The 13027-nt window shown below is 38.8% G+C and overlaps 1 protein-coding gene across 3 annotated transcripts in view; it reads right to left on the reverse strand.

Annotated features, from left to right (window-relative positions):
• Positions 1–2261: 2261 nt before the first annotated feature.
• Positions 2262–13027, reverse strand: part of sgsm1a (small G protein signaling modulator 1a) — a 28204-nt gene continuing 17438 nt past the window's right edge. The window contains exons 12-25 of one of the 3 annotated variants that reach the window (XM_067519931.1): positions 12874–13009; positions 11925–12054; positions 11478–11542; positions 11200–11345; positions 10340–10468; positions 10078–10260; positions 8911–8982; positions 7535–8713; positions 7317–7441; positions 6193–6275; positions 5942–6051; positions 5706–5802; positions 5223–5390; positions 2262–4417 (exon numbers count right to left, since the gene is read on the reverse strand). In XM_067519931.1, the coding sequence (XP_067376032.1) occupies positions 4329–4417; positions 5223–5390; positions 5706–5802; positions 5942–6051; positions 6193–6275; positions 7317–7441; positions 7535–8713; positions 8911–8982; positions 10078–10260; positions 10340–10468; positions 11200–11345; positions 11478–11542; positions 11925–12054; positions 12874–13009 (2712 nt within the window). In that variant the 3' untranslated portion in view covers positions 2262–4328. Of the gene's footprint in view, positions 4418–5222; positions 5391–5705; positions 5803–5941; positions 6052–6192; positions 6276–7316; positions 7442–7534; positions 8777–8910; positions 8983–10077; positions 10261–10339; positions 10469–11199; positions 11346–11477; positions 11543–11924; positions 12055–12873; positions 13010–13027 lie in introns of all 3 variants that reach the window. The other 2 variants (XM_067519930.1, XM_067519932.1) reach the window with 2 other exon arrangements.

A 13027-nucleotide genomic window follows, 5' to 3' on the forward strand; every position in this document is an offset into this window, starting at 1 on the left:
TTATGTTGTATTTTTAGCAAACCTCTACTTTCAATATATGTCACTTACTTTATTTTGCTGTGTAGTAGAAGCAGCGTGTAAACATAAAAAAAAAAATCTACATTTTTATTAAACAAACAATTTAATAACACAGATCCAAGTATTTTCGAACTCCTATAAATTATCAAACTTATTGGAGAGTGAGAGGATGCCTGAGGAATGGAGGAGAAGTGGCAGCTATAGAGGAATAAAGCTGAGCCAAACAATTAAGTTTTAGGAAAGAGTAGTGGAAGCTAGGATAAGGGCAGAGTTGAGCATTTGTGAGCAGCAATATGGTTTCATGTCTAGAAAAAGTCCAACAGATGCAGTAATTGCTTTGAGGATGCCGATGGAGAAGTACAGAGGTCATAGAGAGTTGCATTGTGTCTTTGTAGATTTAGAGAAAGTGTATGACAGGGAGAGAGAGAACAGTTGTGGTGTTGTATGTGGAAGTCTGCAGTGGCAGATAAGTATGTTAGAGCGATGCAGGACATGTATAAGAGCTGTAAAACCGTGGTGAGGTGTGCTGTAGGTGTGACAGAGGAGTTCAAGGTGGAGGTGGGTCTGCATCAAGGATCGGCTCTGAGCCCCTTCTTGTTTGGTGATGGACAGGCTGAGAGATGAGGTTAGACAGGAATCTTTGTGGACTATGTTGTTTGCAGATGACGTTGTGATATTTAATGAAAGCCGGGAGAAGGTGGAGGAAAATCTAGAGAGGTGGAGGTCTGCAGAGAGAGAGTGCAAGCAGGTGGAGAAAAGTGTCAGGTGTGCTGTGTGATAAAAGAGTATCAGCAAAAATGAAAGGAAAGATGTTCAAGACGGTTGTCTTAAACGTCCAACGATATTGACAGTGGCACTGAAGAAATGACAGGAGGCAGAGCTGGAGGTAGCAGAGCTTCAGATGTTAAAGTTCTCTTTTGGAGAGACGAGGATGGATGGGATCAGGTATGAGTACATCAGAGGGACAGCTGTGATAGAGATTTTAACTCTTCCTTTGTCCAATGTGACTTTGAAGAATTGAAGACAGGACTGGTGTGATGAACCATCTCAATTTATTACATGCCAGCATGGAGAACACATGGATGTTGGTGCTCTCTGCCTTGCATCTCTCAAACCCTTTCTATTTATACTCAAACTCAACAAAGGAAACACCCTCACCAAAACATTAATGAAGAAACCTGCGGCATGCAGTTGACAGTCACCATTCTTTTCCCGTTTTAAGTTATCTGTTATTGCCACTTGTGAAGCAATAAAATCCTTTTATTGCACCTTCTTGTAGAGCTTGTGACCCCAGGAACCACTATCTAATGGTAATCTTAGGCATTTCTCCAAACCTGACACACCCTGTGACCTTCCAGTCCCCTCTTTGAACTCTTCAATAAACCCACCTTGTTTGCCTGTTTGCTAATTATCTAATCATATGACTACATTTACTCTATTCCACCCACACAGCTCATGTTGGATATTTTGGAGATAAAGTTAGAGAGGCCAGATTGAGGTGGTTTGGACATTTCCAGACTGTGAATAGTGGGTTTATAGTAGAAGGTTGAAGTTGCCAGGCAGGAGGTCTAGTGGAAGACCAAATAGGAGAATTATGGATGTAGTCAAAGAAGAAAGAAAGTATTCAAGAATATTCCCTAAGAAGCAAAATAAATGGTGTAGTCTGATATTTAATGGATCTTAACTCTCCCACCCCTACATTTGTCCTAAATTTCTTACACAGCATGAAAAAGTAGCAGATCATCAGCGTTCAGCTTGTCCCTTCAAGGGTCACCCCACCAGAACGTGTTCCACATGTTACTTTGGCATGTGTTTTTACACTGGATGCCCGTCCTGCTGCACCACTCTCACTTTTGTTTATTCTGTGCTCATGTCTGGCAGCAAGGTCACCCTTGATGCCTGGGCAGGGCCACGCCTGGCATCCCAACCCAATGCTCTACCACTGAGCCACCAGCATGAAACTACAAGATATCAGATTTTTACTGTACTACAGAAAACCCCACATTTTAAAACTGAAACCCAGACGTATCATTCTTCCCCACACAACACCACCCAGACAGCGCACAGCAGTGCGGAAATCCTTATTGACAATGTCACCACAGTTAAATGACTTTGTATGAGCTAGTCTTGGTGTAACTCTATAGGTAAACAAATAAAAACATAATTAAATAAGAAGTACATCTTTTGCTTATCAAATATACAGACCAAAGCACTTAGTTCACAAAGGGTTATAGGCACAGGTACAGCAGTTATAATCTTTATTTACAGATGTCAGAGTAGAAGAACTGATGTTTGGTAACAGGAAGATAAAAGCTACAATGTTCACTGTCTTACTTTAGCCATGGATGCTAGACATATAGTGGGCAAATTAAAATTTACATGAAAAGTCAGAGGATTATCATGGGTATTAATCTGGATATGAATGTGTATCATATTTAGTGGCAACCAAAGTCCAAGTAGTTTACAACCTTTTAGTGGCTGTATCACAGGTTATGGGATCACCAAATAATGAGTACATCTTTATGTTCATCAATTCTCTCTGTCATGATGATATACTTCTGACATTCTTGCTTCAGTTTTATTAAATACAGTAAAATGCTCATTGCAATTTGTTTTGGAAAAATAATCGTGATTCCATTTTCTTTTTATTATAAGAACATATACCATTTAATATTTATATATACACACACGTATATAGTATATATACATGTATATACCTAATATAGAATTTGATTGTTTTTCATTGCACATTTAAAACTGATCACAAAATTGTGTTATCTGCTTTACAAACAAGCAGCAACTGAATTAGGAAATAAATAAATAAATAATTTTGCAAATGGATTTTACATTAAAGAATTCTGACAGCAGTTAGCATTCACAAAAAACACCAATATTAAATTCATCTTACCACATTCATTAAACAACACTTGAAGAAAGGGTGAGTGAAGTTAGGCAATGAATGAGATTATCAGTATTAATTTAAGATACGGAATGTATATTTTTTCTAAGCTTCAACTCTGGACAACAATAAAAATGTTTAGTGTATAATTTCCTATTCATATTGTAACCTTCATTTTAATCGCTATCATACTAAACAAATATGCATTTATTTATTTATTTTTGTCCTTTCGGCTTATCCCGTACATTAAGGGTCGCCACAGCGGATCATTAGTCCGCATGTCCGAATGCCCTTCCTGACGCCCAATTTTGAATAACGTGGAATAAGGAAACATTTTATTCAGTCACTATGACTAAATATGATCACTGCCTCATCAATCATATCATACGTAAAATGAAATTAATACTTGATTCAACAAACAAGCACCAAACAAAAATCAAGTTAGGAGTAACCTGCACAATTTACAAATTATAATGGAATTGACTGGATAACGAAAATTTACTTAGAGTGACTATCCCATTAGGCTTGGTTTTTTATATAAATCTCTGCCCAGATATGCATACATCTCTTAAGTATTACATTATGACAGTAATGACAATTGTTAACTGATTTATCGTAATAAAACACCTTAAAATTTTGTCTTCAGTACAATACAACTGACACATAACAAATAAAAACATACTATTTGGCAGACAAGGCAGTTCAGTCACATTGAAAACACTGTTGGATGCTAGATCACGGATCTGGTGCTGAAAGCTAAATTATTCTCAACGTCATGTGTTAAATATAATTAGAGCTGGGTTACATTTTGAACTACGGTTCTTAATAAATAATCAGTCAAAATAATTTAAATTTGGAATGTTGCACTAAAAGAAAATTAAAAGTGTGCGTACATTCTTTCTCTCATCAAGGGATAGGAATACATCTAAAATCTGCTGATGTATTTAAAAAATAATCTTGTAAACTATGAATATTAAAATAATTAACATAAAACTATTACCACAATCTATTTTTCTCATAAATATAGTCTCTGGTTGAATTCCCCTCTCTATTTTGGTTTGAAATGTGCAAATAAAATCATGTTCATCTCAAAATATAGCACTCGGATTAAGATTGACACTTCTGACAAAAATATTTAAGAATTAAAGAAGCAGTTTTAAAGGTACACTTGATTTCACTTGAACATATACTGACAAATATTAAGTATAATATTCTTGTACACCTGTCAACAACACAAATAACATTGGATACAGTCAATAAAGCTCATAGCAGCAAACTGTGATTGTAAAGGCTTTGTGTAGTACTGTATATGTGTGTGTGTCACTGTGTGTGTCTGTGTGCACACGTGTATTTTATTCTTGTGCTGTTGCAGCTGTTCACACTTGGAAGAAAAAGAAGACAAACAGTAGGATCACTTGTTCTCTATGAGCATCTGTACCTTGCCCACCAGATCTCTGGCCAGGGTCAAAATCTGCGTGATGTTGTGGTGCTCGGCCATTTCTGAAAAACACAAAACACTGAATTAACTTTCTTTACCTATGTAGGAATGTCAAAAATAACATGAGCAGAATATGCATCTAAACTGTCTGGAGAACTTCTAAACAAGTTGCATCAATCTGTTTAAAGATATTGGACTCTTTATAAAAACTATAAAAGTTCAAATGCTGGTTCTGTGCTATAATCATTTACACCAAATACTTTTTTTTCTCAAAAGTAATATAATTAATTATATCGCATTTAGATAAAGAAAACCGCGTTAGAACTAAAAGTTTGTGTTGATGTAATGAGTCATAGAAGTTTGTGACATCTGTAAACAGTATGTGCACTTGTTGAATTCAATAAAATAAGTATGTGACAAATGCTCAGTTAACCTCTCCCTGTGAATATTAAAGTGAATATTAAACAGATGAATTATAAGATGAAATCTTATTTACAATTAGAAGAGAGTTAAGGTATTCCAGAGTGGATTCATATAATTTATATTAGAGAAGTTGGCCTTTATAAAACCCCTCTTGTCTATAAATATTCACATCCCCATTTGCTGATCTGTGTTTGCAGTGCATGCTTCATGTTATAAAGGCTTTTTTTACCCTTCAGTACCAAGCTGATAAAATCCCTATGACATCACTTGGGTTAACTTCTCAGAGTTGACAAGACTCCTTCACAGCCACAGACATCATTATAAAAGACTGAGTTGTACTCTTTAGAATGAAGAAACTGATATGTTATGTGTAAAGTCAATGAAGTGCCCCTTTATGAGGATTAGAGGATATGTATTTGAACATACATATCCTGAAGGTTTTACCATTGAAGAACTTAATGATGTCTGTGAAGTCCATGTTGTTCTCCAAGATAATGTCCCTGTAGATCTCCACCAGGGCAAGGGCAATGAAGAGGACGAAATGACTAGAGGAGACATACTTGGCTGCCCAAATAGTTTCCCAGACTGCAAAAACATCATCATACACCAGCTCTAGAAGACAAGGCAAATCAGATGGGAGATGAGTTTGTAGAGTGGGCAGTGAAGGGTGATAAAGAGAGGAAGCAGGACGCTGCGAGGCAAAGCCAAGCAGATTCCGTATATTCAGAAAGTCAGAAAAAATGTTTAAAGCATCATGAATAACCAACTGTTATGGTGCCAGTTCAGGCCAATTATTTAACTGTCAACTCCCAAGATTCATTTACAAAACCTGATTTTCACATGCTTTCCAAACCTAATGCACATGTACTATAAAAGGGAATTTCCTTGTCCTCGTGTTTGGACAAACTCACACTATAGCCACTTTACCTCGTTTGAAGTCCAGGAGAAACCAGCGGTAGCAAAAGTAGAAGTGGGTGTAGTCTCCATTTTGGTGCATGAGCTCAAAAAGCTCAGAATCCAGGATCTATACAGACAGCGGATCGCAGGAGGTTCAGGAATAGGATTGATGAGACAATGTACGTGTTATGCAAGTTTGAAAAATTTGGAATGGAAGTTTGTCAGTGAATGTATTGACTGGAAAGAGTTCACCGGCGCTTTGTCACCTGGATTAGAGAGCGCATGTTGGCAAAGTGAGTATCCATTACACCTCCATGTGGAAAGTTTTGATTCATTCTCTTCATGAGTTCAGTGAAACAGCTGAAAGCGATAGCCTCTGAATGGAGGAAGCAGAGAGAGGAAGCTAGAGTATGAAAGTGAGTGGGTAAACTCCCAGTTGTTCCATAAATACATGTAAGAAACACACCAAATGTCAGAGAAGAGGGATAAAAAGAAGTGAATCAGTGTATTGACTCACCATCATCTAAAATGACTAGAAGTGGCGCCAGCAGATCGCACATGCCCTGTACATAACCGATGTCCAGGTGCCTCCAGATATAGCTATGAACGAGAAGTGAAGTTATCTGCACGCAGCAGTTTTTAGCTGCCAATTTAAGCCATTTGCTACTGTCCAGATTAAGAGGTATTTCTGCATTTTTTTTTAGGTACTTTCAAGAATTATCTTCACAGTTTTTCCAGGCAACTACTTTTGAAGTTAAAAAACAGTCCATTATTTCAATTTGTGTTTAAGTGACTGGGCTTTTATATCTTAAGCAGGGGTAGGGGCGTACTTATATTTATCTAATTATGGACCTCAGTTAAGGTGCTTACTTTAAGGTGCACTAAAGATAAAAAATTAAGTTACTTCCATTAATATATTTGTCTTAATACTTCAATTGCAGGACCAACAGCACAATTATACAGTTATATATACAGTACACATACAAATAACAAGTAAACAGTTTTATAAAGCCTAAAACCTTTAAAAAGCTGCACACTGAAGTGTTTAGAAAACGTTACTGAAAAAAGCAATTATAAGTACATTAGTTGGGGACTATTTTCAGCTGTGGATGAGTACACATTTAGTGCTGTAGGTGGTATTTCCAGCAGTGGATTATATTGGATTGAGTCAAAACAAACTACAGTGCCTATATTCTTCATAATGAAGCAACATCGCACAATCGTCAGTGGAGCTGTATGACACAGAGGGATACCCACTGTTTCTATGACTATGGCTTTAGAGAAATACTTGTCGACAATTTATTTCTGTTAATACTTCATGAGATTTCTATATTACTATAAAACAATCTAGATTATCACTATTTATCCATTGTACTAATAAATTGACTATTTATTTGATTTATTTGAACAAGAAGAGAAAAGTAATGAAGCAGGTTATTACGATGGGGAACATTTCTATTATCCAATCATCAACCGTTTACAAAAACATATTTTTTTGTAATTTTTTCCCCAATCATACTGCTAAACAAAGCATTAGTTTCGAAATCATACCATCAGATTTAAAAGGGCAGATTAACTAACTTTCATTGAATGAATAATAAAATAGGCAAAATGGGTTTTGCCCTTTATCTGTCGTTTTACCTGCACATAATGTTGCGCAGTTTCTCCAGGTTGGCAGGAGTGAAGTACCAGTAGTTCCTGTCACAGCGCTGGACGTCCTTTTCAATTCGGTGTAGATTTAACGTATACAAGTCCAAAAGCTCTTGCTGAAACAAACAAAATCATAACAGTGAACACACAAATTAGACAACTGTGCTCCAACTTAAAATAAGTTGTACTTGGAAAAAATGTGTGCGCACAGAGAAGGTACTCCCAGCAGATTCCTTAGAGGCTGTGACATTCTTGGTGTCTCCAGAACCAGTCACAGAGTCAAAGTGAGGATAAAGGCTCTCCATCTCCGGCTCCTCAGACAAGACAGACTCAGTGCCTTCTGGACTGGGCTTCCCCTGGTCCTCCTCCTGCCTGGAATCCACGTGAGGGCCTGAGTCCTCAGAGGAAGAAGAGGCTTCACAAGGCCCCTTTCTGCTCCAAGGCACCATGGAAACTTTGGCTTTGGGGATCTCTTCCATTTCTATGGCTGAGGGAGACTCATCAGATTCAGTCATGACCTGAGCCTCGTCTTTCTGAGAGCTGTAGTATGCTTCTTTTGCTCTCAAAACCCTTATATCTGCTGAGAGAACAAGGTTCTTTTCCTCTTCAGATGCCACAGGATGTACAGATATTTTGTCTTTCCCTTCAATCAATAAAACCTCCTGGGGTTTACTCGTCTTTGATACATCCATTTCCCTAATGTTTTTCACACTAGTTTCTCTGAGCTTTGAAGTTTCCTCAATACTCACTTCTATTTTTTTAGGAACTGGTTCAAGGAGTGCTTGTTTGGATTCTGTAGAAGCCGCTGATACCATCATACTATTCTCAGCAGACACGTTTCCTGGTTCCCCTGACTCCAAAGATTTAATTCCTTTAATGTTAGTTTCGTGGCCTTTATCTTCAAATTTGGTTCCCTCTGTTTTATTAGCTTCGGACTCCTCATCTTTTTCTTGTGTTTCACTTTGGAAAATTGTCTCTTTGCCACTTTTCGTTTGCACCTCTCCCAATGGTTGAATCACCTTTTTGCCTTTTTCTGTGGGTACTTTCTTCTTCTCCTCCTCTTTGTCCTTTGCTTCAAATTTCATCTGGCTGTCCATTTCCTCTGTCAGACCCTCACTCTCTACCTCTGCAGGTTTTATGGGGCTCTGTGACAACTGAGGGAAAACTGCAGATCTATGGGTTGTATCAGGTGCAGTGCTCTCCTCTGTGCTAAGCGAGCCATCTGACAGGCCAGAGGTCACAGAGAAGTTACGGGAGGATGGATGCCCAGAGTCAGGAGAGCTTGTCTCATTCTGCAGAGCTCCATTAGGCATCTTTGGCACCTGTTTGGCCTCTTCGGGCTTGGGCTCTGTCTCAATCTGGTCCACTTCCTCTACAGATTCAAACACCTGAAAGAACAAGCCAAAGGGAAGGAGGCTACTCCAGGGAAAGGGATGGGAGGATGTGAAGAACTAGCAGGAGAGAGAATGCAGGCATGAGCAATATTGGTTCAAAATGTTGCAATCACATGCATTACTTAAGTCATGAAAAGGTTTTAAAATATAATTTAAAAAGACCATGCATGGAAGATATAAGTTGTTGATACCTGCGTGCTGTTGCTGGAGTCACTCTGCAGATGAGCCAGACTCTGCCTCTCTGAGCTATGGGAGGACTGGGACTGGACAATTAGAGACATTAAGACAAAGACATTATTATATAATGCAATTTTTATTAATAGACAGCTTGAAACCTTGCTGTATGTGTGCTGTCTGATGATGCCTTTTTAAGCAGAATTTGGGGAAAAACTTCAAACTTGTGATTTAGAAAACGCCAATTTATTTTTTATAAGTTTAATTTCCACAGTGTAGAAATATTCTGTTACTAGGGGCAGCTATAGCTCAGTTGGTAAAGGCAGTTGCTTACGGACCACAGGGTGAGTGGTTTGATCCTTGGCCCTGGCTATATGTCGAAGTGTCCCTGGGCAAGACACTGAACCCCTAACAGCCCATTCCCCTCCCCAGCTGTGCCAGTCAAAATTGGGGAGGGTTGCATCAGGAAGGGCATCCGGCGTAAAAACTGTGCCAAATCAACATGCGGACAATGATCCGCTGTGGCGACCCTGAACTCACAGGATGAGCCGAAAGGATAGTAGTAGTAGAAATATTCTGTTACTAGTAACTAGTCCTGCATTCAGAATGTTGCAGAAGTAAAACTACATAAGCAGTAGTTCAAAATATAATACTTTTTTGTTACCAAAGGTAAAAGCATATTTACGCAGAATGGCTAATGTGATCTTACTGAATTATAATTATTGATGCATTCATGTGATCATCACTTTAACAAGGTTGTTTTAATGACGCTGTTGAGATTATCATATTTAAATTTGTTTTATTAATCTCATTTTAAAAAAACAGCTAAAGTTATCAAATAATTGTTGTGGCATAAAAGTCCACAATTTGCCTATGAAATATATTAAAGTTGAAGTATGGAGTAACAGAAAATGGAGCTGTATTTTTTGTTGCCTTATTTCTATGTAGGCTTTCATGTGCACAACACATTAATTAACTAACCACCATTAGCCCACATTAATGAAAAATAACAAATCAGCCCACATTTAGCCTCATGTAATATAAATGTTCTGTCCTAGTGCCAAACATTACTGATGTAATAGATTTTGTTTCAGTGCCAATCTACATAGTCCGTGAAAAGTTTTTGCATACAAGGATGTTGTGTAACTATGTCAGTGTTAGTGACTGCTGTGTTTTTGCTTTACCTCATTACTGATGGTGGAATCATGATGGATCATTTTCTGACTTGAAATGTCTATACTCGCCCCAGTGGAGCACTTTGCTAATGCTGCCGCATGCTGCTCTTTCTCTCGCTGGCGAACAATCTCCTCACAGCTGAGCCACTCACGCATGGTCTGTTCATAGCACACTCTGACCTGTTCATCCACCTGGTGAGACAGATCAAGGGTCAGTGGGTTCAGGTGAAAACTGCTCTGAAGAAAAGCAAGAAAAGATGAGAGAACAAACCTCCTTCCTTTCAGCTTCTGACATCTGAAACTGGTAATGGCCCAGCAGGAAAGGCCACACCTCTTTACGCAGCTTATGGTCCACACCGCCAAAGTAGACCAGCCGCAGCAGCTCCTGTTCCTTGTAAGCCTTAGAACACAAAGCATGCCTTCAGTGACGCCAGTATTCCTTTTAGGTCAGCTGTATGTGTATAACATGTGTTCAAGGCAACCATAAACAGCATGACAGCCTGTAAAAAGATACATCATGATAGCTTCAAAGTGTCACTGCAGGTCACGATAAAAGAATTAAAGTGGGTGGCAGATGAGAAACATTTCAGGCATTGGGGCATCTCCTTGTTGTCATAGCGCTGAATGTCTGTGCAATTCAAGTTCCAGTGAAGTCGAGAAAACATCTGTTCACAGCTTTTGACCAAACTAGAAATTTCCATTTTGATCTAGATTCCCATGGGTTGTACAGGTTTCATAAGGTAAGTCATGGATCATGGATCATGTGAAATAAACTAAGCAAAATCCATTTGTGGGATTGGTGGCAAGTTAACATTTTCTACTATAATGAGCTTTTACTCTCAGCTCCTGGTCTAATTTAAAATTACTGCACTTTATAGAAACAAACCAGATTAAGAAATACTGTAGATTTTGTTGGAAAATGGTTTCATTCTCATCAAACTCTCCATAACTCTAGGTAAATGCTATTAATGGCCAGATAAACTGGAGATGTGGACTTTGAGACTGACGGGGGGTTAACTGACACGATTATCAGAGAATGAATGTGGGTGAAACAGAAGACTAAGAAGAGTGGGAAAAAAAGGGATGTTGGGAGTGGACGTGTAAGCGTGTGCACTTCATGTAAAGTCTTACTGTGCAGTCGTGGAGGAATGTCTGCCACACATCTGGAGTTAGCCCTTTGTAGGCATCACATGGCACATCAGGAGCCACAATGGTATGATTGACAAGTGCAGAGAGGTGCGTACGCACAGTGGACAGGTGACGGCAGTATGCCAACCCTAGTTGACAATACAGGTAATTTTTAATGTCTCTATGGATTTTAAAAAAACTTCATCTATTACTTCCTGGAACATATTTTTTATAATTAATTTGGATAATGTTTTCAGTGTACACAATAAAAAATGACGTACAGCCGTAAAACGCTCGAGAGATGATCTGATACTTCATGTTGTCACACAGCAGCTTCAGGGGGGTCCTGCAGGAAAGCACAAATCATCACCTTGACATTATACAAGTATTGCATTCTCCTTCCTTAGAAGACCATCATTAAACTAATCATCAACTGCACAGGAAGTTATACCTATTGTCCAGAATGTATGCGATACTGTACTGCATATTTTGTTTGCCTTTTTTAATAAAATTGAGCCATTTTATGTGTCTTGCTTATCACATAATTTTCCCAACACATTCTCACTCTCAGTAAGGTAAAAGTCATAATTGTCTTCCCGGTAACTTCTCGGTATCTTCGCTCCTTTCCCAGTTTCCTTTTTCCTCTGTGGTTGCTTTCAGCAGTTTCCCTGTCATGTTCTGACATAACACAGTCTACGACTGTATGTTTGAGTGCTTTTAAGTCTCACCTCTCATGATTGCAGCCCTTAGGCGTCGCCCCATCAGAGAAGCTCCCCTGAGAACAAGAGGAACATGAGGACTTCCTGAGAGTGGGATGCCACATTGTAGCTCCCTGATCCATCAAGTCTGGAGGAGTTACTACAACATGCACACACAGAAATAGACACACGATCACCGTCACTGTACCGCATTATGATGTTCAGGCTTTTAAAAACAATTATGACCATTAACACCTAGATTATTTAAATGCAACTGGAACACTTTTGCATAAGCAGAATTATGCTGATCAAATGTAATCTGTTAAAAGCAATTCATATATAATTTGTGTTTGATTTCTGTTAGACCAAAGATAAAGCACACAAGCAAAACATTCATGCAATCTGGAATTGATGCACAATGTGAAAGCATGAAGCCATTAGATTCAATTACATTCTTATCAAGACAAAAATCAGGTGAGTCAGAGTCTTCCTCGGTTCTGGCGCCATATTCAATTAATCAGCTGTCAAACACAAGCTGTTAAAAGGTGACTGCTTCAAAACACAGTAAAAATGGTACGGCACAAAGTGCTAGAGGTTGGGAGAGGCTTTAATAATTGGACACATCAATAAACTTTGCCAGAGGCGCAAAACAGGCCAGGAGGATATTAGATTCAGGGAATTAAAAGCAAGGCATGCTGACAGTTGAACAGATGAGCCAAGGTTGTGACAGTGTTACAGCTGCTTCCTGTGAGTGATGGAGATTCTTCAGGACAGTAGCATGACCTCTTGGGGACCACCAGGGTCCCCATTTTAGAGGGGAACTGCCCACTCAGTTGAAAGGAGAGGGAAGAAGTCAGATGGGTAGGATGGGTTACAGTCACTGTAACAAACAATGAGCAATATTTTCATAAAAGTGCAAAAACTGGGGAGGCCTGTGGTCGTTGCACATGTGAATTTACTTTTCTGGAGGGAAACTCACCAAATTCTGACTGACTGTTTGGAAAGAGGATACGGAACACATAGTCCGTGGCCTCATCCTCCTCCTTATCTGAGACAGAATCTGTGGATCCAGATCCCTGAGGAACCCTGTTCCGCAGCTTAGGAAACACCTTTCCCTGCAATGAGAAAATAAC

This window comes from Channa argus, chromosome 11 (genome assembly GCF_033026475.1).
Source record: "Channa argus isolate prfri chromosome 11, Channa argus male v1.0, whole genome shotgun sequence".
Classification (NCBI taxonomy): domain Eukaryota; kingdom Metazoa; phylum Chordata; class Actinopteri; order Anabantiformes; family Channidae; genus Channa; species Channa argus.